At 34.5% G+C, this 24,156-nt stretch overlaps 2 protein-coding genes across 3 annotated transcripts; one reads left to right on the top strand and one right to left on the bottom strand.

Annotated features, from left to right (window-relative positions):
- Positions 1-1,198: 1,198 nt before the first annotated feature.
- LOC120343284 (uncharacterized) lies at positions 1,199-2,633 on the top strand. The gene is made up of 3 exons (XM_039412421.2): positions 1,199-1,502; positions 1,776-1,978; positions 2,244-2,633. Exons 1-3 carry the CDS (start codon positions 1,320-1,322, stop codon positions 2,371-2,373), a joined length of 516 nt encoding a protein of 171 aa, XP_039268355.1. The 5' UTR covers positions 1,199-1,319; the 3' UTR covers positions 2,374-2,633.
- A 153-nt stretch (positions 2,634-2,786) lies between these two features.
- On the bottom strand, positions 2,787-23,293 carry LOC120343259 (uncharacterized). Of its 2 annotated transcripts, none has more exons than XR_013474788.1 (26): positions 22,978-23,293; positions 17,639-17,752; positions 16,938-17,063; positions 16,558-16,671; positions 16,217-16,345; positions 15,841-16,075; positions 15,288-15,406; positions 14,653-14,775; positions 14,285-14,398; positions 13,338-13,451; positions 12,826-12,951; positions 11,090-11,203; positions 10,575-10,700; positions 10,279-10,392; positions 9,424-9,537; positions 8,865-8,978; positions 8,306-8,419; positions 7,747-7,860; positions 7,188-7,301; positions 6,702-6,827; positions 6,056-6,275; positions 5,602-5,689; positions 5,392-5,505; positions 4,835-4,960; positions 3,925-4,141; positions 2,787-3,545 (listed from the first exon to the last, which is right to left on the bottom strand). XR_013474788.1 is itself a non-coding variant. In XM_078110662.1 (26 exons), the coding sequence occupies exons 1-26, from the start codon at positions 23,036-23,038 to the stop codon at positions 3,422-3,424; spliced, it is 3,342 nt and encodes a 1,113-aa protein (XP_077966788.1). In that variant the 5' UTR covers positions 23,039-23,291; the 3' UTR covers positions 2,787-3,421. The 2 variants fall into 2 exon arrangements, 1 of the variants encoding a protein (XP_077966788.1); XM_078110662.1 differs by having other exon boundaries at positions 5,574-5,689; positions 22,978-23,291.
- Between the last annotated feature and the right edge of the window lie 863 nt (positions 23,294-24,156).

Here is a 24,156-nt window from a genome sequence, read left to right as displayed (position 1 = left end):
AAGTAATCCAAATTTATGATAAGCACAAATATACAATAGGTAGGGTAAATCACACAAAACACAGATTTTCAACTAATTAATCGTTATTTAATTTTGTTAGAGTTGTTTTAGCACGCCTTTCCTTACGTTATTTCTCACAGCATTTACTCTCTGTTGAGGAATTGCACATGAATTGTCAGTTGAAACACCCATTATTTTTCTATTTTTAATATTTCAGTCATTCTTGCTCTCTATAAATTTAATTATATATAAGCCTCGTTAACTCGTTTTCTTTTCAACGTTTTTCAGTTGTGGCTTATTATCGGAATCGAAACTTCAAATTTCAAAAAATTAAATTTTTATTTGAGTTTAATATAGTATTCCTCACACTATTAAAAATAGTAATTTTATTATATTATTTTTTCTTTTATACTATGACCCAAAAATCTCTGATTTGTCGAAATATGAATTTAGTGGGCTCAGGTTCAGAGAATGTGGAGGCGAGCATAATCAGGCTTCTTGGATGCGTTAGGGCTTGAGTTTAAATTAAGCCAACATTTAGTAAATATTCATATATCATTTGAACAATGAACAAACGTTCATCAATGTCGGTCCTCATCGAACTAGGGTGGCTGAACATGGTTTCATGTTCAGAACCTAGTGCAACAATTGTAGACATGACTCAATCGTAAAACTTGATGGTATTTCTTTACGTGGGTAGCGTACAAATTCACATGGGAAAGTACAAGTTTGCCCCGAGGCTACCAGGCGCTGATAATACAATACACACACAGCTATGAAAACGTTTTGGTCGGTTGTAAATATTGTCCGTTTCTGCGAAAAGCCTGGGGTATGCAAACACAAGAATATACAACTCCAACCCTTTCTTATAACTCCCCGATACCCTCAGTGATATCGCGTGGAATTCTGGCAAATTGACAACAATAATATTTACCTGAATGTTTTGGAAGATAGCCACGTTGCATATTCAACGTGAGGGGTCACTAAATCAATTAGAAGTTTATTTTATTACTGTTTATTTATTGAGTGCACTAGTACGAAAATTGACGTGTTCTTGTCGTAAATACAAACTTACATCCCGGGAATTTAATGAGATTTGTAGTCTAACTTACATGTTTATTGACCTACGGAAAGTATAAAATGATGAGCAGAATTACAACCTTGGAAGCCGTGACCATGCAGTTACGTCGTCATCTTCTTCCTAACTCGATGAGCTACGCAGTTAGCGGTGAAACGAAACAATTGGAAGCTTTAGGTAGTTGACCAAGGGGTGGATTTAGTACTATACCGTGAAATTAAGATCTCGAATTTTATTTTAGATGAATTTGCTTAAATTAATTTTTCCTGCCTTGTCTCTCGTTATTTGCGCATCCGCTTCTTGCTTGATTAAGCAAGGTTGCTATGATGATGGCATTCAAAAAGAGTATAGAATCGGATCTACGTGGAAGTCATTCAAATTTCCGTGTAAACTATGCACGTGTTTCATTGGAGATCCATATCTTGTAAGTAAAATACTTTGCACAATCGGCCTGGCGACTATCTGAATAAATCAAATGCATATGGAACAAATCAGAACAGTTGTTTACAATAAAAAAAAACTATAATATTTATATATAATACATATATACTATAAAATGGCGCCAGCTGCAAGTGAAATATTTTACGAAATAGATAGTTTTTTTGCAGTGATTAAAAATGATTTAGGCATTAATATCCGCCATTTAAAAATAGTATCGATATCGAGAAATTGGCATCAATATCTCTGAATTTTTCAGGTAACTTGTACGAAGACCACTACTCCGGTATCCTTAAAAGAAGCAGCCTGGAATCGCAAAAATTTGAAGACTGCGGAATTCATGTTGACAAAACTGGAAGCCATGGGTGTTCAATGTTCTCCAGAGACCAATCCTGTTTCGTCACAATATTTGGCAAACACATATCATTATTTCAGTCAAAAATATTCAAGGTGTTGCGACAGGTACGACGTAACTACGCAGCATGTTATGTGATAAGACCCGAGACAACTCGAATATTAAAGTTATAGACTTCAGCCCTTTTATTGAAATCGGAATAAGTAGGCTAATATTTCTAATTACCAAGTTATTGTGGCCTGATACTCCTTTTATTTCCTATATTTTATATCGACACCCAGGACTGCTAATGATAGTTCATACTTGTGAAATGATATATATAATATATTTTATTGTATATGGATTTCTGATTCTCGTTTCTTTGATTTTTAGATTTCATACCTTCACTCAAGTGCCATTATATTGCAAACTAGTTCATATCAATAGATGTAAGACGCAGCTAGTTTATAAAGAAGATACGTCGAAGACATGTCTCCCTGAAACGATGGCTTTAACCGGCTAGTTCGCGTTAAATTGTTTATGTATGACTGATATTACTGAATGAAAAGACAAACCTTTTAGAAGCATTTTCTCTCATTCAACGCAACGATTTTATCGAATATTGTAATTTCAAGTCATATATATATGACGATACTATGACTGCCATATAATAATTGTATACGACATTGATGAATTTTTATTTATCTTCAATACTATTTGTTATCTCGTTTTTACTCAAATAGCTGTGATTACGTAATAATGAAACAAAATCAGTCCATATGATTAACATGCCTTAGTATGCGCATGAGACATAATTCATCTAGCGCCGTGATCATTTAGTCATCCAGGTTTTGAAGAATTAGACGGATTAGTCAGTATCAACATTGCTGAAGCATGGAAATCGCATGAGCAGCACGACTACCACGTTAGTGTAAAATTGCGGTGTTTTAAAATTTAAAGTCACTTCTAACAACCATCTGAAGTGGTTGAAACCATTACACCAACTCATGCATTCCAAGTGCGCGCAAACGTCATGGGATGTTAGACATACTCCAGTAACAGGGTTTGTCAATTAGAGAGAAACGCTAAACGAGTATTGTGACCTAGACATAGTCTGTTTCACACATCACACAAAGGCAAAATGGAGTTTCACACAGTCGTGACAGATTCCCAGTCCATTAGTCAGGCTTTAATATCCGTGTCACCATATGATATACAATATCAACCAACATTCGTCATCCTCAAATACCAAACTATAGATAGCTTCATATATGATTATGATGCTCACCAATGTAGGATTTATTTAGGTTGATAGCGTTAAAAAAGCAATAATAATACAAACTACAATGAAATGTCAATTTATTATGAATAGATTTGTAGTTGGTTAAGGGACAATCCATGGAAATTGTACCTCAATTTAATGCGAAATTGGGTGTGATGCTCAATCAGGCCGCAAAATGGTGTAAATACGAATGCTCAAAGATGATCACTCTGTAATGTTATATGTTTCAAATTTTATTTGTTATTTTCCAGTGTAGATATGTCCATTCTGTTGTCTATTCGCGTACTGGCTACTGCAAACACGGTTGAGGCTTCCCAATGAAGTTGCCTTTGCGTGCATTACTTTGAACGAAATGACGAATGAGATCTTGTACAGTAACTCCTCTGTCTCGACCAGCCAGTGAGACCCAAACCCTAAAGTACAAATCCTTAGTCAAAATTACACACACACATGGCCAACGCCATATAATCCTGGCATACAGAAGTGTGTACTGGACAAATCTTTTGATTTAGGTAAGCTACATTGATAAGCTACAAAAAACTAGTCTGTATTTATGGCCAAATATAGACGAGGCAGATGTATATAACCAGTTGACATACCAACGGACACGTTTATGTAAGTATTTTGACCTGAAAACTACCAAAAATGTATGCCTTATGTTTTCTGTAGAAGAGTAGGAGAAATACATTCAGTCAGCTGAAGACTCAAATACATATTTGTCATCATTTTGAAAGACAAGAAAAACTTAATGAATATTTAAATATAAAAACTTTGAATGACTGATTTACTTACGTGACACGAATTGTAGCTTGTACTTTTGAATTTGGTTTGGTTACTGCTTCAACACCGAATTCTGCTCTCATAAACCCTGAGTAGGTTTTCCAAATCAATGACAGATCCCCTTTCAACTCATCAACAAAGTTTTCAAAAAAATTTGGATTGTCCAGCGACCCTTTTGCATCAGTTGACTGGATTTGGATGCAATATTTGCCAGCAGTTTGTTGACCAACTGAATCAACAAATTTATAATTTCCATACAAGTTCAAAGAGGATCTCATGTTCAATAATGCGGCCATTTCCCTAACTAAGATCTTTAATTTTATAGGGAGGATAGAGTAAAATAAATTCTGGGTATTTTGTTAGTAAATTTAGCGCAGCCATTTTGCAAACTCGCATGATTACTCCTACGAAATAATTGTATGGTATGCCCTTGCCATGCTCCATAGTTTTAAAAATTATCGATATCTTAACGAGAATATCGGTCGGAGACCGAAGACTTATCGATCGAAACTGCGGTTTCGATTCATGACTCTATAGTGACATTTCGTGTCCCATCACTAATTAATTAACAACTCGCTAATTATACGACACAATTCATCCAAAATCAATAGGCTTCTGGTCCGAAATATAATGAATGCACATGCAAAATTTGGAACATATTCAACCTCGCCTTCGTTAGATATCGCGTCCATCTAACAGACAAACAAACAGGCATACAGACAGACAAATACCCATCAGCATACCTATCAACCTACCGATCTTAAGATCGATAAGTAAAAAGTACATCCAATATAAAATCAACTATCAATTGATGAAATGATATTGATTTGACTTCTACCATCAGTCAGTCTGATATGAAATATTTGAAATCCAAAAAACCCATAGCGGTGAACATAATAGAAAGACTCTATTAGAAACAAACTTTTTTGACAATTAATTCCGGTATAGCCATTGACGCAATTGCATTGATATCCTTTGGCATCGACTGATCTACAGGATCCACCATGTTGACATGGGCTTGGACTACAATGATCAATGTGACCAGGCACTAGAATGAAAGATGATCGGTAAAATTTATTCACAATTATTTTGGGCTGAAAAGGCAATTTATGAGAATAATGAAATCCAAGATGTAAAAATCTGGGCTTGATTGAAATGCGAAAAATGTGAATTGAGAAAATATAAATTATTCTAAACATCTCGCTACACTGTGTAATATTTATTCATGCTGAGCTGTATGGTATACTTGAACGAAAAATGAAACCTCAATATTTAATTCATATCTATTGAACTGATACGAGTTCGTTTTTAAACCTATTTCAGGACTGAAATACCGATTTATTTTGCTGATCATTTACCTCACTGGTCATCTGAGTGGTCGGAAATATTTTCCCAAATGAAACATTTTTTGCATTATATATGTAAAGTAAAGTATTCATTCATACAAGCTACATAACTGATAAAATGTTGCATACTCACCAATTTCGCAATTTTCACCACTGTATCCACCTGTGCACAAGCAAACAAATCCGCCATACCCTTGCACACATCTTCTGCCAATTCCACAAATCTGAGGCTTACATAAACTGAACTCTGAAAAGCAAGATAAAGATAGAGTTTTAAGCGAAATGCGTTTGAAGAAACTGAAACATCATACTCACCAGAATCACAAAATTTTGGTGAACCCACAAATGTGTTCTTTTTCATTCCACTTTGTTCAAAATGTTCAATAAGACTTTTCCTGCTGGATCCATGCTTTGGAAGTAATACCCAAACTCTGCAGAAAAGTGGAGCAAACAAATAGAATTCGCTGGTATATTGTATTATAAATTGAAGAGCTTAGCAGTCCGATTTAGTGTTGCGTATTGAGTGTAGACACATTTCAGCTTATATAATTGGATTGGAATTAAAATTTTTTATTTATGCAAATGATGATCATATCAAATTTGAAAACACACGAATTTCTCACACTTCAAAAATATTCACATAAGGAAAAAAAAGTCCCGCTGCAACCAATTTTGTGACAGCTAACAGGGCAGATTTTTTTATTGAGCCATTGCGGCATTATATAATGTAATGTGATTTTGCCATGTATGTTTCTCTTCTGCCATGGAAGCACAGAAGTTCTTCATGTTGAACTCACGTGCTGCGAATCGTTGACTGTACCATCCCATTTGGTTTCCCCTTCGAGGAAACTGCAATGCCAGCTCTTAAAAATCCAGGATATGACTCCCATATCAAATCTAGGTCTACTTTCCACTTTCCCATCATATTGTTAAGCCAGTTTGGATTTCCTTCATTTCTCTTCAAATCCGTTGACTGAATTTCAATGCAAATTACTGCAGTTTGGCTTCCATACATGACTACAATGATGCAAATAAAACAAGAAGATAAAGATTCGTGCTAGACTTTGATGGACATCAGGTTGAGCCTGAAAGTTAGTTTGCAATTTAAGGATTATTTCAATGACTGAATCACAAAGAAGGGCAATTTTCAAGATATTTAGACTTGTGGAACACTTTTAATATTAAGACAAGATTTTTTATTATGGAAATCTTTTATTTTGAAGACAAATTGAGAATGAGTAACAAACAGAGTGGACAGCCAGTTTATTTAGAGTAGTTTAGCACCACAACATTAGATTCCATGACGATACCACTGACGGAATCATTACACTTTTGTTATACTAAAATAATACTGTGAAACAAAAATGAATCAGACCACAAGAATTTTAAGACGATTATGGTCATTTTTCACCAGTCAGTTGTAATGTTTACTTAACATCATACATTGTCCACAATTCACTCCAGAATATCCAGGTAGACAATCACATACATATCCTTTAGCATCAGGAGATCTACATCTTCCTCCATTCAAACACGGATTGATAGCACAATGGCCAATAGGACGAGGAGCTAAAAATGCATTACCCGATATTATTTTTTATCCTTTTCAGTGTTCTTTATTTACATATTTTGCAATCTATTTTAAATTTCGAAACATGGCTTGTGTGTAACACTGCCTTGAACTCCATATTTGAATATTTAAATAAATTAACTTCATAGTCCCAGGTCCATTCAAACAAGTGATAATATAATATAATATGAAGGTACAATTTATTTTAAATAAAACATATTGTCACATCCAGACAATTTGTTTACTATTTTAATTGTTGTTGAATTATATTCAAAATATTAGACTGAAGAATGACGGTAGACAGAACATTTGATTAAATTTTCAGGAGTGCTAGACAAAGATATGAAAAATGTACTTACGGATTTGACAATCTTCTCCCCCATAGCCCCCTTTGCAAATGCAGACGTATCCACCAACTTTTGGTATGCAGTCTCCGCCGTTGCCACATGGATTTTGTCGGCAATAATTTGGGCCTATAATTGTGAAAATGTATAACATAACTAAGGCTGGCGACAAATATATTGAATTTTCATTTCGAAAAGTAAGAAAATAGAATTTGAGCAGTTAATAGAACCAAATACATGAAACTGGATGATGGCAAAAATTGAAGACAACAGCAGCATTGTGAAAGATCATGTAACTCAAGCGATCTTTTGCACAAAAATATGCAAATCCACGTAGGCAATCCACGTAAAATCTAGCAAGATTTCAAACATTGAGTTGCTATAATTGTTGTATTTTCTTTCTCATCTTCCTTCAAATGTCTAAAGCCTACGATGTCAATTTGAAAAAGATTTTGTTAAACATTTCAAAAACCACTCAAATAAGTACAAAACTAATGGCATTTAAAGTTTGGCTGCTTCTGCAAAATAAAATGTTCAGTTGATCAATATGATAAGTCACTTATAAAACACTTACCAATCTGACAGTTTTCTCCTCCATAACCTCCTTTGCAAATGCAGACATATCCACCAACTTTTGGTATGCAGTCTCCGCCGTTGCCACATGGATTTTGTCGGCAATAATTTGGGCCTATAATTGTGAAAATGTATAACATAATTAAGGCTGGCGACAAATATATTGAATTTTCATTTCGAAAAGTGAGAAAATAGAATTTGAGCAGTTAATAGAACCAAATACATGAAACTGGATGATGGCAAAAATTGAAGACAACAGCAGCATTGTGAAAGATCATGTAACTCAAGCGATCTTTTGCACAAAAATATGCAAATCCACGTAGGCAATCCACGTAAAATCTAGCAAGATTTCAAACATTGAGTTGCTATAATTGTTGTATTTTCTTTCTCATCTTCCTTCAAATGTCTAAAGCCTAGGATGTCAATTTGAAAAAGATTTTGTTAAACATTTCAAAAACCACTCAAATAAGTACAAAACTAATGGCATTTAAAGTTTGGCTGCTTCTGCAAAATAAAATGTTCAGTTGATCAATATGATAAGTCACTTATGAAACACTTACCAATCTGACAGTTTTCTCCTCCATAACCTCCTTTGCAAATGCAGACATATCCACCAACTTTTGGTATGCAGTCTCCGCCGTTGCCACATGGATTTTGTCGGCAATAATTTGGGCCTATAATTGTGAAAATGTATAACATAATTTTAGCTGGCGACAAATATATTGATTTTTCATTTCGAAAAGTAAGAAAATAGAATTTGAGCAGTTAATAGAACCAAATACATGAAATTGGATGATGGCAAAAATTGAAGACAACAGCAGCATTGTGAAAGATCATGTAACTCAAGCGATCTTTTGCACAAAAATATGCAAATCCACGTAGGCAATCCACGTAAAATCTAGCAAGATTTCAAACATTGAGTTGCTATAATTGTTGTATTTTCTTTCTCATCTTCCTTCAAATGTCTAAAGCCTAGGATGTCAATTTGAAAAAGATTTTGTTAAACATTTCAAAAACCACTCAAATAAGTACAAAACTAATGGCATTCAAAGTTTGGCTGCTTCTGCAAAATAAAATGTTCAGTTGATCAATATGATAAGTCACTTATGAAACACTTACCAATCTGACAGTTTTCTCCTCCATAACCTCCTTTGCAAATGCAGACATATCCACCAACTTTTGGTATGCAGTCTCCGCCGTTGCCACATGGATTTTGTCGGCAATAATTTGGGCCTATAATTGTGAAAATGTATAACATAATTTTAGCTGGCGACAAATATATTGATTTTTCATTTCGAAAAGTAAGAAAATAGAATTTGAGCAGTTAATAGAACCAAATACATGAAATTGGATGATGGCAAAAATTGAAGACAACAGCAGCATTGTGAAAGATCATGTAACTCAAGCGATCTTTTGCACAAAAATATGCAAATCCACGTAGGCAATCCACGTAAAATCTAGCAAGATTTCAAACATTGAGTTGCTATAATTGTTGTATTTTCTTTCTCATCTTCCTTCAAATGTCTAAAGCCTAGGATGTCAATTTGAAAAAGATTTTGTTAAACATTTCAAAAACCACTCAAATAAGTACAAAACTAATGGCATTTAAAGTTTGGCTGCTTCTGCAAAATAAAATGTTCAGTTGATCAATATGATAAGTCACTTATGAAACACTTACCAATCTGACAGTTTTCTCCTCCATAACCTCCTTTGCAAATGCAAACATATCCTCCAACTTTAGGTACACAGTCTCCACCGTTGCCACATGGATTTGTTCGACAGCGATTGGGGCCTATATTTGTGAAAATATTTGTCTATTGAAAAATGTTATCTGTGTAAATTCCCATAAAAGTGTGTCATTCGAAGAGTTAGTAATTGCTTTAACATTCACGCAAATAAAGTGTAAAGTGTAAGTGTGAAATTTTGGAAATTAGGGATGTAGGAAATACATATGGGATTATTGGTGTGTTACCATAGATTTTGTATTAGCTGAATATTAATACGATATATGCCCCACATTTTTAAATGCTACATTTGTGCTAATCCCACAACATTATTATTAGAACAAAATATTTCTGCAAATTCACAGTGCATATTTGATCTTCCTAAAAATGAAAAACTATTCGACTTTCTTTGACTTGAAACAAATCAGAATGACATAATACTTGAGGTCTCTCTTTCAAATATCAGTGAATCGTTTCTTTGAACAAGCACAAAAATATTGAAGTTTAATCTTACAATGTTTAATTTGAAAGACAAACAACACACAAATATACAATGTATTTTATACAATATTAATTATAATAATACCATGCATATTCTTGTTGAATAATAACAATAGAAATTAATAATATTTTGCATTATTCGCCAATTGTATATCAAAATTGCATGCATTCAGGCTTCCGTCAATATGTTTTTAATTAGTACTCAGACATTTTCTACATTGCCATTCGTATAATATTATAAACAAACTAGCAACAGCAGAATTTCTCAGCAAATATTATTTTTCATTGCAATACATTAATAAACATACTAGTTTGACAGTTTTCTCCTCCATAACCCCCTCTGCAAATGCAAACATATCCTCCAACTTTTGGTATACAGTCTCTGCCGTTGCCACAGGGATTTGGTTTACAATGGTTGGCGCCTAAATGTTGCATTTGAATTAGATATAAAATTACTATGCCTATAATGTTCAATCAAATATTTATCAAATCTATTTGCTATATTGTAAAGTTGGAGTAGTCTTAGTTTTTCATATACCGGTAGTTATACTTTATCAAGGTTGTTGAAAAGTACTGAAAATATCACCTATAGATAAAGCTATACCTATTTGACAATTGTTTCCAGCGTATCCTGGCTTGCATTCACAAACATATCCTTTTCCATCTGGAGAAATGCATCGCCCACCATATTTACACGGCTTCTTATCACAAGGACTTCTAGGCTCTGGTGCTAAATATAAAAAAATAAAAATAAGACTTTGCAGAACAAATAGTTAATTTTAATAGGAATATTTTATTAACTCAAGTACTCAACACAAAATTTTTGAATGCTTCCACTGACGGAATGACTCGACATTTCGAGCAAATCGACTACCTTTAAAAGAGATATATGAACCGATAAACCAATCTGGACCATACCTATATCGGTTATGTATTATATCTACCCTAACGCAGAATATATCAGAAATTCATTTACTTATATCTAAACCCTATAAACTGCATCAGTTGGTTTCACAAAATGACTTACCTCTCATTTCTTAAAAAGTAATGCTGAACAAGGCCAAAATCAGTCAGTATAATATCAAAAATGATGATTGTGAAGTTTTAGTTTATACTCACGAAGTCGACAGGTTGATCCTACAAATCCTCCCCGGCATTTGCAAACAAATCCAGTTCCAATTTGTGAACATTTCCCCTGGTTTCGACATGGATTGGGTCGACAAGGACTGGGTTCTAGAACAAATATGATGTTATCGAAATCTAAAATTTAATGGTATTATTAAATTGGATTATACAAAATCTGACTATGAAGCTGAATTTTTGAGGCATCCTGCCTAATACTGATGTCTGCAAAAGTCTATAAAAGCACACTTGGCAACCTTTTGAATAATAAAATTATAAAAATGATTTAGATATTTAAACCAGTATTACATTTTTCCTATTATCCTAAAACCCTCTCACATGCAAAACATCAATATAATATGATTGATTGGTTTCGAATACAACAACTGCAGCCCAAAAACAATTTTCTCATTTTATAAACAAGATGTTTAAAATACCAAACATTTCCAGAGTAATATACACACATGCAATTCAAATTTATATGCATGTTTACATATTAGCTAAAACTGCCTATATTCTAGTGAGTTTGATACTGTTAAAAAATGTTAATCCAATTGCACTGGATTTGTGCTCGATAATTCAGCAGGGGCATAGATTCAAATATAAATTGGATGGCCATGGGAGAGTTTTGGGTGCATACAAGTAATAACTATAATATAGTTATCACATTATGATCTTATTTCATGGCTCATTTCGCCCTAAATTGTCATGTGAATTTTTTAATCTATTTAACAAGTGGTTTCCAAAGGATGCGACAATTTCAAGTCCATGCTTTCGAAAACAAATAACTGGCTGACTGATCCCATACCCGACCTGGCCAGGTAACCGGACGAGAGGCCGTGGTTTGCCATATGATTAAGCCGTCATTATCGACTTTTCTCTCCCCCGGGATAAATAGGTAAATCCTATCCTATTTGCTAAGTGCGCTTTGAAGATTAACAGAATTGTGTTAAACATAACTAAAAGATGATTGAATATTTTACATATTGCATTTATTATAAATGTTTGTTTCTTCTTTTAAATGCTATGTACATGAATCAATAAATTTATTTTAGCTTTATATGTTTTTTACTTTCTGTTACGTTGTGTCTGTCTCTATTGTTACGTAAGAATAGAGGTAGACACTTTTATCTTCTGCACTGGGTTTAGCGAACATGGGTGATTTTTTTAATATTTCAAAGGAAAAGCAGGCAGAGATGAGGAAGAAGAATTGACCTTTTATTTTTTAGGCCCACATGTTCACAAACTTTAGAAGGCATGAAGTACACATCAACAATCCCAAAATTGAGATTTATTCAAAGGCAGCAATTTTTTTCGTGTGAGTGCACAGTGAGTTTTCGCCCGTATAATTTGGCGCCATACAAACAAAAAGTTTGGGAACCGCTGTATTAAACATCAATAAATGTATTATCTACATCTATATATGATTACTGATAGGATTTTCATATTCGACCTAGAAAGGGGATAGCTGACTAGGCTGCATAATTATATAGTGTACTATGTATAGCCTTTTACAATATATGATTAAGGTGAGCGCTAGTCAATCAGAGGACAGCACAGTCAAATACATGGAGATGGTGTAATCAATTAATAGTTGTGTAAGAGTACAAGTGTCCCTACCTACCTTTCCACAATCCATAATGTAATATACAAGCCAATATATATAATATGCCAACTTTTTAACACTGATACTACAAAATAAAAATTTATAAATTTATAATAAAAAGTTATACCTATATGACAATTCTTTCCAGTGTATCCAGCTTTGCATTCACAAACATATCCTTTTCCATTTGGAGAAATGCAGCGTCCACCAAATTTACACGGCTTCTTATCACATGGACTGGTTGGCTGTGGTGCTGGAATGAATTGCATCAAAAAATAAACACCACGTAGGATACAGCACAATAATGGTTATGTTGGTAACAAAGATGCCCACAATGATTGTTGTGTAATTATCAGAGCACAGGTACTGAACAAAATTAGACATTTAAACTGTTAAATTAATTATCGAACATGAGTGCAGGCTTAGGCTACACACAATAACATATGCTCTTTCTACCTTTTACTGAATAAACATCACATAGCAACGAAAACCCATGTAGCCCATATGAAGCTCATAAGCAGGCCGAAAGTAAGGGTTGTGTATAGATTGTATTACTTTGCTGCATCCACAGATAATTGTTATTCAGAACCAGACCCAATTTGTAGATCGTGGTTCGTTGTGTTTAATTTGTTTACTCACGAAGTCGACATGTCTGGCCTCCATATCCTCCCTTGCAATTACAAACATATCCCATGCCCTTCCGTGCACACTGCCCTCTGTTTTGACATGGATTTGGTCGACAAGGATTGAGTTCTGCAACATTATAACCATTAAATACCTGTGGTGAAATGTTTTTTATTTGGGTAAAAGACCACAAGATTCGTGGCTGGCAATAATGACTGCATAATCAAACAATAATATAAATTTGTGATAGCTAACTGGTAATTATCATGTGCATGCATCTTAATCCATATAAAAATTAATATGGTCTGATTGAAATATTTTTAAATGGTAATATATAATCATGTTTGAAACATGAGTTTGAAACATGTCAAATGAGTTGCAGTTACAACTTACAAGGAAACACCAGGTTTCAGAGAAAAATCACCAGGGAAGTTAAATTCTCCAAATTATCAGTTTTGTACTTGTCTTGGGGATATGTTTATGAAATAGATAAGAATGATTTCACCAACAGAAAAATTGAGGTTGCAAAACAATTTAGACTATTAAGTAAATGTCAAGCAAAATTCCAAATTTATGAGGACACTGATCTTCTATCCAGGAAATAAAAAACAGCAAAAAATTACTTGTACAGTGATATGGGGGAGAGGCATTCCCATACTTCTCGTTCCTGCAGCTTTCAATACTGCAATATGGAATACATCTTAACGATTGCATTACTGCTATAATCAGAATTATATATATATTTATCAATCACTGGTACATCACACATAATTACAAAATTATTTTTAAACTTAAACAAAGATACAAAATAAATTTGTTTAAAAATCATATATTTGTCTCGATAAAGCTGGTATAGAAGACAGAATGACAGCTTTGTCCTAAATGAAAGTATTTACAAATGCACAAATATCGGCCTACTGAAAAAATGATATTTTTAAACTTTCAATAAACTACATTTCTACCTGTTCGACAATTTTCTCCTCCATATCCACCACTGCAGATGCAAATATATCCACCAATCCTGCTCACACAGTCTCCACCATTGAGACATGGATTTGGTTGACAGAAATCAGTTTCTAAATACAGGAATTAGTTTCGAAGTTTGAATTTAACTTACTTTTACAGTGTTAGTGAAATATAAAAATATTCAGAATCAGCGTCTATCAAGCGTAAATAGTAACCTCTTCAAATTGATAACTTATCTAACAACAATATTCCTCTCTATTATTCTGTGAAAATCCTCTATATAAAATAAAAATGTAGAATTGTTGTGTCGATAGACGCTCAAATGTTATATATGAATATATTTACTTACGAACTAAATACTTACTTGTTAGGCAATTTTTTCCACTGAATCCTCCTACACAGCCGCATCTGTACCCTCCCTGTCCAGCCCGACCGGTGCATGTTCCGCCATTTTTACATGGGTTTGGCTTACATGGATTCTGAGGACCTATATGATATGAAACCTACATTACAGGCAGCATTATGATATCCTGTTGCAAGTAAATCTATCGCATTTATAAAATATGATGATACAATATTATAGACCTGTGAAAGTACGATACGGGTATGTCGCATTTATTGATTATAAAAAGTGTAACAAAATCAGTCTCATGTGTATAAAACAAACTCTCTATTTGTTTAGGTGGTTTATGAAACAAACGTGGAGAGACTTGGGCGGTCAGACAGTCTCGTAAAATTGGAAACGGGTCACAATTTCATACTTTGTTAAAGTGACCTCTCGTAGCGAATATGATTGATAGTTACATCTTACATGGGTGCTAGTAATATGCACTTATATATGCTGCATTAAGAGGTTTGATCTTGGTCAGGAACAGGAAAGAGAGCCGGCGAGAGAGTCGGACTCAAAACAGAGATGACGATGCGCCATAAACACAGTAAACTGTAACCTTCGGTTACTTATTGAGTTAAAAAAACGTTTTGCTGGTGTTCCAAACTCACCTTTAATAGTTTTGCTTCCACAAACCGTGGGAATGCCAGAAAATTTTGATAATGGTTTTGAACTTTGTATATAATGTTGTATCAAATCTTTGACATGAACCGCCGAATCAAGCCATATTCTGAAAGCAAACAAGTTGTCAACTTCTTTAATGCAGATAAAAAAATTTAAATGGATATTTGCTGCAATCACGCTTGACAAAAATAATCAATAAGCTTGATGCCTTGTGCATTGAGTTAAATCTTCCAATACGAATAATATATATATGTTAGACCGTAGTAGTATATATTTACGGTTAGACTAATCCGAAATCATAGCATGCATGGTTGAGTATGAAGTTTTTAATTAATTGCCTTAAAATTGGAATTTGAATATATATATATCACGACTTAAAATGGAAATAAAATTAAAATATCGTCTATGAATCTTCAGTCGTGATACTCGGTTGGTAGGAGGCGGTCATTCGTGATGTGATGATAGGTCTACTCCTAACACTTAAACACGTGGCCTCGTTTTGGGCAGATTATCGTGTAGAAAACAAAATTAAAAAATCACTTTGCAGTTATTGTCGCCTGCACCATTCCTTTCGGCTTAATCTGTGCCTCGGCTCCAAATTCCGCTCTCAAAAATCCGGGAAATGTTTTCCAAATGGGTTTTACGTCAGAAATTAGTTTATTCATGAAATTATTTATCCATTTTGTGTTACCAACTGGCGATTTCACTTCTTTCGATTTGATATTGAGACAGTAAGCTCCGAGAGATGTCGAACCCCCGGGAAACACAGCACGTCCTATATAAAACAAAAGTTTAATAGTTCATTCAACCGTTTTTTTCTTCTTCATATTATTGTCATTACTGCAAAGCGACAGTTGAAAACTTAACTCTCATATTTTTAGGTAACAAGTAGCCATAACAGCATGCCATATTTCACCTGTTTGGCAATTCAGACCACTGTATCCTTTGAAACAGTCACATATGTATCTAACGCTGCCTTCTCCGAGAGATCGACATTTCCCATTTTTGCAAGGGTTTGGATTACAATCATCACGCTGACGTATTGCTGAAAACAAACTTGTTTGAATATAATACCCGAATATAAAGACTTCTAAATGAAGAGTCTGTTAAATGTGTCCAAATCTACCATTTGAGCTTATAAATTATGCCGAAGATCAAAGCAGAACACGTACCGTCTTAATATTGTTAAGAAAAAATCATGCCCAAATACAGTTGCATATTTGTACTAAATGTACTCCAAGATATTTTATTACTCACGAAGCCGACAAGTCGATCCTCCATATCCAGCTTTACATTTGCAAGTGTAACCATTGAGTTTGGGTGAACATGTTCCGCTGTTACCACATGGATTTGGCTTACAAACATCAAATACTGCAGAAAGGATATAAATATATATCTAAAATTTGATAAAATCGTGACTTTATTCTATGAGGTAGTCATTTGCGTGTCAATGACATTCTCCATTCAAAATTAACCATCGACATTGTTTGCCATTCGCTGAATATGGATCGGGCTCGTGGACGATAAACTCCTTGTCGATATCTCTAGCCATCAGAGGTAATATGAGTAGATAAATCGCACCAAGAATTAAAATTGTTTTTGATACGTTTAGACTTTACGTTTTAAATTTACAATACCTTTCTGACAATTCAGACCGTGGTACCCGACCATGCAATTGCAAAAATATCCCCTTGTATCCTTTTCAAAGCATTCTCCACCGTTTTTACACGGATTTGCGTCACAAGGACCTGGAGCACGCCCAGCTGCAAATAAAAAAGAATAGAAATTTCTTCTCATGGCTGGATTTTGGATGTGGGACGGTACTACGAGACCGCTAGTCTATAGGTCCAGCTTTTATTTTCAAGACATCTTAACATGCAATGTTTCTCAATATTAAGATTTGGATTCATTTTGGTGATTGTTCGATAGTGCGCGTCTATAGATAAGTATGGGTTCATAGTTTAGAAAGGAATTGTCCGGAAAGTTGGCATAGTCACTTTTGTCTGAAATTTTTTGAAGTGAAGGCATCACTTTTATATGTGAGAAAATAATTCAAATGAATACGTTTGCTGGTAACCGAGACGAGGTATACGTTTGCCTGAAACGAGAATACTTCAATAAGCAATACAACTACAATATACATATTTATGTACTTTATATGTGAACTTATTTTTTCAATTTCGAGGCATAGTATATATAGTATATATATGAAACAACGGCGCCGCATTGCGTGTCTGAGATTCTTTTACCCTGGCATTCGTAATGGAGGTTGAGATGGCATAAAATTAATGCATATACAAGAAATAGCACTGGAAAAGGTATAATGGATTTTACTTACGAAGTCGGCATGTTGATCCCTCCCACGGACCAACGCAGGTACAAGAAAACATACCACCCTTCGACTTACAGCGTCCCTTATTACGACACGGATTCGGCTTACATTGATTTGCACCTGAAATAGTAACAACGTCAGTAGCAAAAATAAATTTACATGAAGACAAACCGCCTCTATTCTGCTACACAACATAGCTATGAGCAGTGGTGAGATGCATAGATTTTGCACGGGAACCTGTTCTTGGAATATCGGTATAATCAGCGAAACCGTGTTTATTTCAGAGGTTTGACAACCGCAGCAAATGGGTAAAGTGAACCCCAGGTAAAGTCTAGCACTACCCACTAATCACTACCGTTATATTTGGCGTTGCCCAAATTATGTATTTGATTTATGCAAAGTGTGTCATGTCAAATGCAACTTGCTTAGCGACACATACATTTTCTTAAATTAGAGAACCCGTTGTTAGTGAGTTAGATACAAAAAATAACTTATTCTCGCACTTTTGAAACCCAACAATTGCTTGCTATAGGTCGACATTCTAAAATGTATATTCGGTAATTATTTTTGAGTTGAGCATAATTGTTTTCATTACAACCATTCCACTCATGCAATTTATTTCACTCTGTGCATATACTATGCACTAGAGTTGAATAACAGGTTCGTGGTTTCTTGCTATCAAAAAGCTATCATAAATACATATTATAGTTTCACGGTGTTCTGAAGATCAATTCGCCACGACAACAAATATTATTAAAGTAGATTAATTTTGCGGCATGCCCACTGGCATTATTCGGTCGTAATGAGATAATTATACATAATATAGTTCTTAATCAAAGTTGAAATAGAAATCTTTTCTAACAGTGCATAAGGCATTACGCACACTCAAGTTCTTTTTTTTCACAAGGGGGCATATTCATTTGGTACAGTTGTCGGCAAACTTTATGTACAATTTCCAGTAGCGTGTGGACCACATCGATTTCAGCCTGCGAACAATCGCCACATTAAACTTCAAATTATGGTGCTCTTGCGACTCATATTCCTGTGTATATGGCCGTTTCTTATTTATTATCAAACACAATACATCGTTTTCCTTTACTCATCGATGTGAAGGTCGATGTTGTTTCTGTGTGTTGGTCAGGGCGTTAAAATCAACTGGCAACCTTGTTGTCCTGCCGTACGTCGTTCAAATGACGATCTGACAAGCGAGTAGGCTACGAAGTTTATTCTTAGTGTAATTAATTTTGGATAAAGCTGATAGCAGTAAAATGTGCTTCCGAACATGCACATTACACATTTTGCATTGTGGTCAAATTTGGTATTTGAATTACACGTTTCGTAGTGACATTTTAACATTAGATCCTTTAATTAATAACTGCGATGCTGGCTTGGCATATTTATCAAACAAAAAGGTTTTGGAGACAATAATTAATTTAGGATGATTTATGCAAAGTGTGAAAGTGTGGTCGTTCGAGGGCCACAAAAATGAGTTCGCGGGCCACATTGGAGATTTATTAATACTCTAGTTAAATGAATGCAGAAATACCACCAATATAAATTCACAAAATCTTGTCAAAAGTGGGAAAGATTATTGACAAAATGCAATAATGCGTCAATGATATCAAAAAGTCACCTGCACCGATGCGAATACCAAAAAGCGCTCGATGCAATTGGATTTCGTTCACAATAATATAGGCAAAACAATTGGGTGCTCGCAGTCGCTAATATAGGGATTAGGACAGACGACTACTAGGTACACTCTAGTGATTGATATATGACAGTACTGTAATACAATAGGACTTGTTATATCATTATTCGTTAAATAATTTACTACAAATAGCGGAGAGTAAGTAAATCAAAAATTCTCGATACGATTCTTGTAAACCTCGTGGTATAGACCAGGGCTTCCCAAACTTTTGAGCTCGCGGCCCCTTTTGATATATTAAATTTTTTCGCGGCCCTTGATTAAGTTAATAATCCCAAACAGATCAAAATATGCATTTTTGATATTTTATTGACATAGCTAATTCCCAGTTTTTAGTAGGCCTACTCAATAGCAAAAACCAGCACATATTTACTCAGATTAGGGTTACTCAATTATTCAATGTAATGGGTGTGAATGCTTTTTGCTTCATAGCAAGTCCAGTCGTGGCGCAATGTTTGTTTATGCAGGCCTAAATGATGAATTACAATGTCTGACCACCGATGGGCTGGTCCTTATTCGAAATTGTTTACTCTTGTTGATCAAACTTAGCATAAGGCATCAGTCTGTGCACTGCAAATTATCAGGGTAAAGCTCATGGCGCACCTACACAAAAAATATGCTGCTTCAAAATAAAACAGAATTAGTCATCGTTAATATGTACTCTATGCCTTTTGAAGCTAATCAAGGTTAACTTTTCTTTATTATCTCTGCCTAGTTTTTCTTTAAAATGCTAAAAAAAATAACTCATGTCCGATAAACTCGGTTCAGCAAATGAATAAACTACAGCCTACGAAATTGCAGCATGTATGGTTTACTTCTTCTGTTACGTAGCAATAGATCCCTACGTAGCAGAAAATAAACAATATAGAACGGTACAATGAATTTGATTCAAATAAACATCATTTGCGATAATGAGGAATAATAAAACATTTAGAACAATTAAAATGTGTGATATGTTTCCAGGCGCACTTAGCTAATCGCCTTCGGGAACCGCTAGCTTAGCGATAAAAGCCGGCATTGTTATGCATGCACGCACAAATCGGGTCTTAAGATCAAAATATGCATTGTTATGCAAGCGCGATGATTTTCCCGAAAATATGACCAAGCCTAAATTTTAAAAATGGTTTTAATATAAGCGCTACCCTTAAAGACTTCGTTGATAGCGCAATTTTTTTTACCTAGTTCAGTGGAAGTGCGTCGTTTCAATTTTGTGATGGTGTTATAATAAACAAGTTTAAATCTGAAAATTTGTTTCTGAACCACTGAGTCTTAGTCGATAGCGAAAAATCTTTTCTACTTTAATAATCTATATCTAGCAGTTACTTTAAATGAAAACATTCTAATAAATAAGTAAATGGAAAATCTCGTTATTCTCTACATTCCCCACAAATAAGACCTAGTGTTATTTTCGAAAGAAAATCGACGACACTGTCTTATTTTCGGGGAAACACGGTATGAAGATGTATTAACTCGGAATAGTAAAATGTTTGTTTTACACAGTTTTTGATATTTGTGTTTCGAATCAAGAGACTGAAAAATAAATAAATATGGTACTTCGTGCAAATTTAGTGTTCTTCTTGCGGCCCCTAGTTTGGGAAGCCCTGGTATAGTGGTTCCCAAACTTTTTGTACCATCGCCTCCCTGCAGTAGTTTATACAACTTAATCGCCCCCCAGCACTACAAAAAAATGTAAAGTCAGAAACGAATATATTACAGACCAAATAGTGTGTAGTGTTGTAGTAGTGTTTTTTAAGATGAGATTAAGATTTAAGATTAAGTTTTGATAGCAATAGGAGCACGGCTGAAAACACCTTTTTCATCATATAATAAGAGGTCGAAATAAAAGAATCCAGAGTTCTACCTCATCAAAAACCGCCGTGTAACCGCCGTGTACTTGCCTCATAGCATTTAACTCCCTAAATTCACCCCATTTCACATTAAAATAATGAAAACAAAGCTAATTTTTCCAAACTTATAATAATGATTTTCGTACATCTCATTCATCCCTACAGCCTGATGGCTTGCGCCAAAATACGTGATATATAACGATCTTCGGTAAAATTCATCCTCGATTCCTCATCCTACAATGGCCTCCAGTCCATAGAACTAATCAGCCATTTGTTTTGGATAAAATTAAGGGTTGCTAGTATTTTGCGAGTCGCATATATTTTTTGAAAGTTAAAAAAGGAACAGCGCGCGAAAACTAAAACAATTTATGAACTCAACTCAGCCGTCTTATTAAAAAATTATTAGAATGACATTTGATGTGACACTGTCTTGTTGCTGCATCACGCTTTAATAGCTTTACGACGCCAAAGAACATTTTCTGAATGGGCATCACTAATCCTAGTTCTTTGCTTGTTCTTTGTAATGTTCATATTTGAAAATAATTGTTCGCACAAATATGTACATCCAAAGATCGAAGTGATATTTTCGCATGGTTTGTGAAATTTTGATAAGATTTTCGAAGATACCTTCTTACAAAAATTAATCAGTGATGAATCTCTCGAATAGAATATGAATTTTATTTCCTCTTTACAATGCAATATATTTGAATATTTACTGCGCTATTGAACCCCTACACACAGCATCAACTTTTCTGCGTGTTGCCATTTGTCTAATTATAATTAAATTGTAGGATCGTTAAACGTGTCTCGCGATAAATTCTGTTACGTAAAAAATGTAGTTTACTCCTCGAGTGTAGATTATAAATAAAATTATTTCATCGTCAAAACCGCCGTTTTTTCTGTATAATGAATGTTTCCCCGGCATAGACATCCTTGTTTACTTCGTGACATTGGCCAATCAGCAAGATGCAAAAAGAAACGTAACAATGCTCCCTTTTGCATCCGACCATAGACTCTTTTCTAACTCAGACAGATTTTCAGGCGTGGTCGTAAACATAACCTCATGTTCGTGTTTTTGAATTATATTCGTTAGTTTTCAGTTGTGTTTCGGAAATTAAAATATATATCAATAACTCAATGATAACTTTGTCTTCATAGGAGTGTCAGTTTAATTGCAGTAATCAAAAATTAGTGTAGAAATAGCTGTGATAGACTAGACTAAAATTTTTTACCGGTACTTTTAAAAAACAGATTGTTGAATGCCGTGAATCAGAATGATGATTTGAAACAAATAGCTCATTTTACGGGCGCCAACTCGCGAAACCACCCTTAAAATAAGCACCGAAAAATTTAAAATGGTTAAGTATAAAACGAATTTTCCGGGGTCAAAGGTCGGGGAAAGGTCCATTCAGTGAAGAGTCCTGGGCCAGATTATTTTACTCCGGACGTGTTTTGCCGACCGCTGGAATACGCAAACTACCGTGCCTTACTGCGGAGACAAGTCCAGCAATCCTTTCGCGTGTGATAATCGCCCACGTGCTTCAAACCTACGAAAGCACGCAGAGTAAAGTAATCAAATGCCCGATGCGCCCAACAAAAACTGGTTTCGCGAAATCGCCCCCTTATCGCCCCTTCGACTTTTTCGCCCCCCTCTGTATCGTTTTCGCCCACCGGGGGGCGATATCGCCCACTTTGGGAATCACTGGACTATAGACTATAGAAGATCTCAAAATGTCTGATATACCAAAGGCACGTAGCTTTCATAAATAAAATACATTCAAAATGAAACATACCTGTTGTCGAAAATGCTCCGATCAATATTAAGCAAAGTACTGCAAGATGTATTTCCTTCATTTTGATGTTTGTGACAATCTCTTGAAGTATTTACTATGCTATTAGTGATGTGAGGAATGTTGTTATGAATTTAATTTTCAGTATTTAAATGGAAAGTGCTCATGCCCTGCAACCAACACAAATTGAATCTTGTGTAACTTGTTTATCTAAACAGCGCCTCAAATATAATCTTTGCGATAGCTTGTATGTTTGATTTAGAGGAAAAGAATTGACGTCTCGAATCCTTCATACATGTTTACACTATTATCAGATAAATCAGTTGACACTTTTATAAAAACTTTCGGTTTTTTCATTTACTAGTTTCGTATTTAACTTGGCGAATGAAACTACGAACTGTACTCGATTGCCACTTTATATTTTCGGCAAATTTTTTATTATCTCCTTATGTTTCAAACCTACCTGAAGCAAGATTGCATATATTAAAAATTGAAAAATAAAATAATTTATACATGTATTTACAGCAAAATTACATTGCAGACCATACTTACTTTTAATCGTGTTTATCATTTTGTTGCAAATAATATCTTAATCCTTAATAACAACTTTACTGATAATCACCTGAGGCGTCATATAATTTTGTTTTTTTGATGGCTCTGCCAGCAACCGCGGTACACTCAGAAAAGTCTACAAATTACAAGGGCACATTCAGTTACTTAATTTAATATTGTTTTGCCAACCACCGCCGAAAAATGTAATTAGAGGAGAATCATGATTTTTTTAAGTTTGTTGTGGCGACTTTAGATTGTTACGATTAAGTTTGGCATAAGATGCCTTACAGACAAATAAGTCTCTAAAATTCAACTTCAAACATTCAATTTTAGCGTTGTCTTTTTTCATGAAACCGGATATAATGTAACGCGTTGATGCTTTTTAGAGCCCATCGTATTGCAGACAAAATGCTTTTAATATAGCAATCAGTTTATAAATATAAGTCACTATTTCGTACGACATTTAAAAGTCGAATATTACTACTATATACTACAATATATAATTAATATTTTTCAACACGATGTGGACCTTTCGTTTACTAATGGTTTTGCTAACCGTTTTCGTTTTTGCTGAGGCTATTAATGATAAATAGGTCAGTAAGCACGTTATGATTTCTTTTTTTACGAGGG

The sequence above is a fragment of the Styela clava genome, chromosome 1 (assembly GCF_964204865.1).
Source record: "Styela clava chromosome 1, kaStyClav1.hap1.2, whole genome shotgun sequence".
In the NCBI taxonomy this organism is placed as follows: domain Eukaryota; kingdom Metazoa; phylum Chordata; class Ascidiacea; order Stolidobranchia; family Styelidae; genus Styela; species Styela clava.
This window is presented reverse-complemented; position numbering and strand designations above follow the sequence as displayed.

Bases quoted from the DNA above. Each gene is read 5' to 3' on its own strand.
- LOC120343259 (XM_078110662.1), bottom strand. From the start codon at position 23,038: ATGAAGGAAATACATCTTGCAGTACTTTGCTTAATATTGATCGGAGCA. The intron at 11,204-12,825 runs GTATAACTTTTT...TATTTGTTCTAG, and splicing joins TGGAAAGAATTGTCATATAG to AACCCAGTCCTTGTCGACCC. The intron at 10,701-11,089 runs GTGAGTATAAAC...TTTTATATTTAG, and splicing joins AGGATCAACCTGTCGACTTC to CACCAGAGCCTAGAAGTCCT.
- LOC120343284 (XM_039412421.2), top strand. From the start codon at position 1,320: ATGAATTTGCTTAAATTAATTTTTCCTGCCTTGTCTCTCGTTATTTGC. The intron at 1,503-1,775 runs GTAAGTAAAATA...TGAATTTTTCAG, and splicing joins TCATTGGAGATCCATATCTT to GTAACTTGTACGAAGACCAC. The intron at 1,979-2,243 runs GTACGACGTAAC...TTTGATTTTTAG, and splicing joins TATTCAAGGTGTTGCGACAG to ATTTCATACCTTCACTCAAG.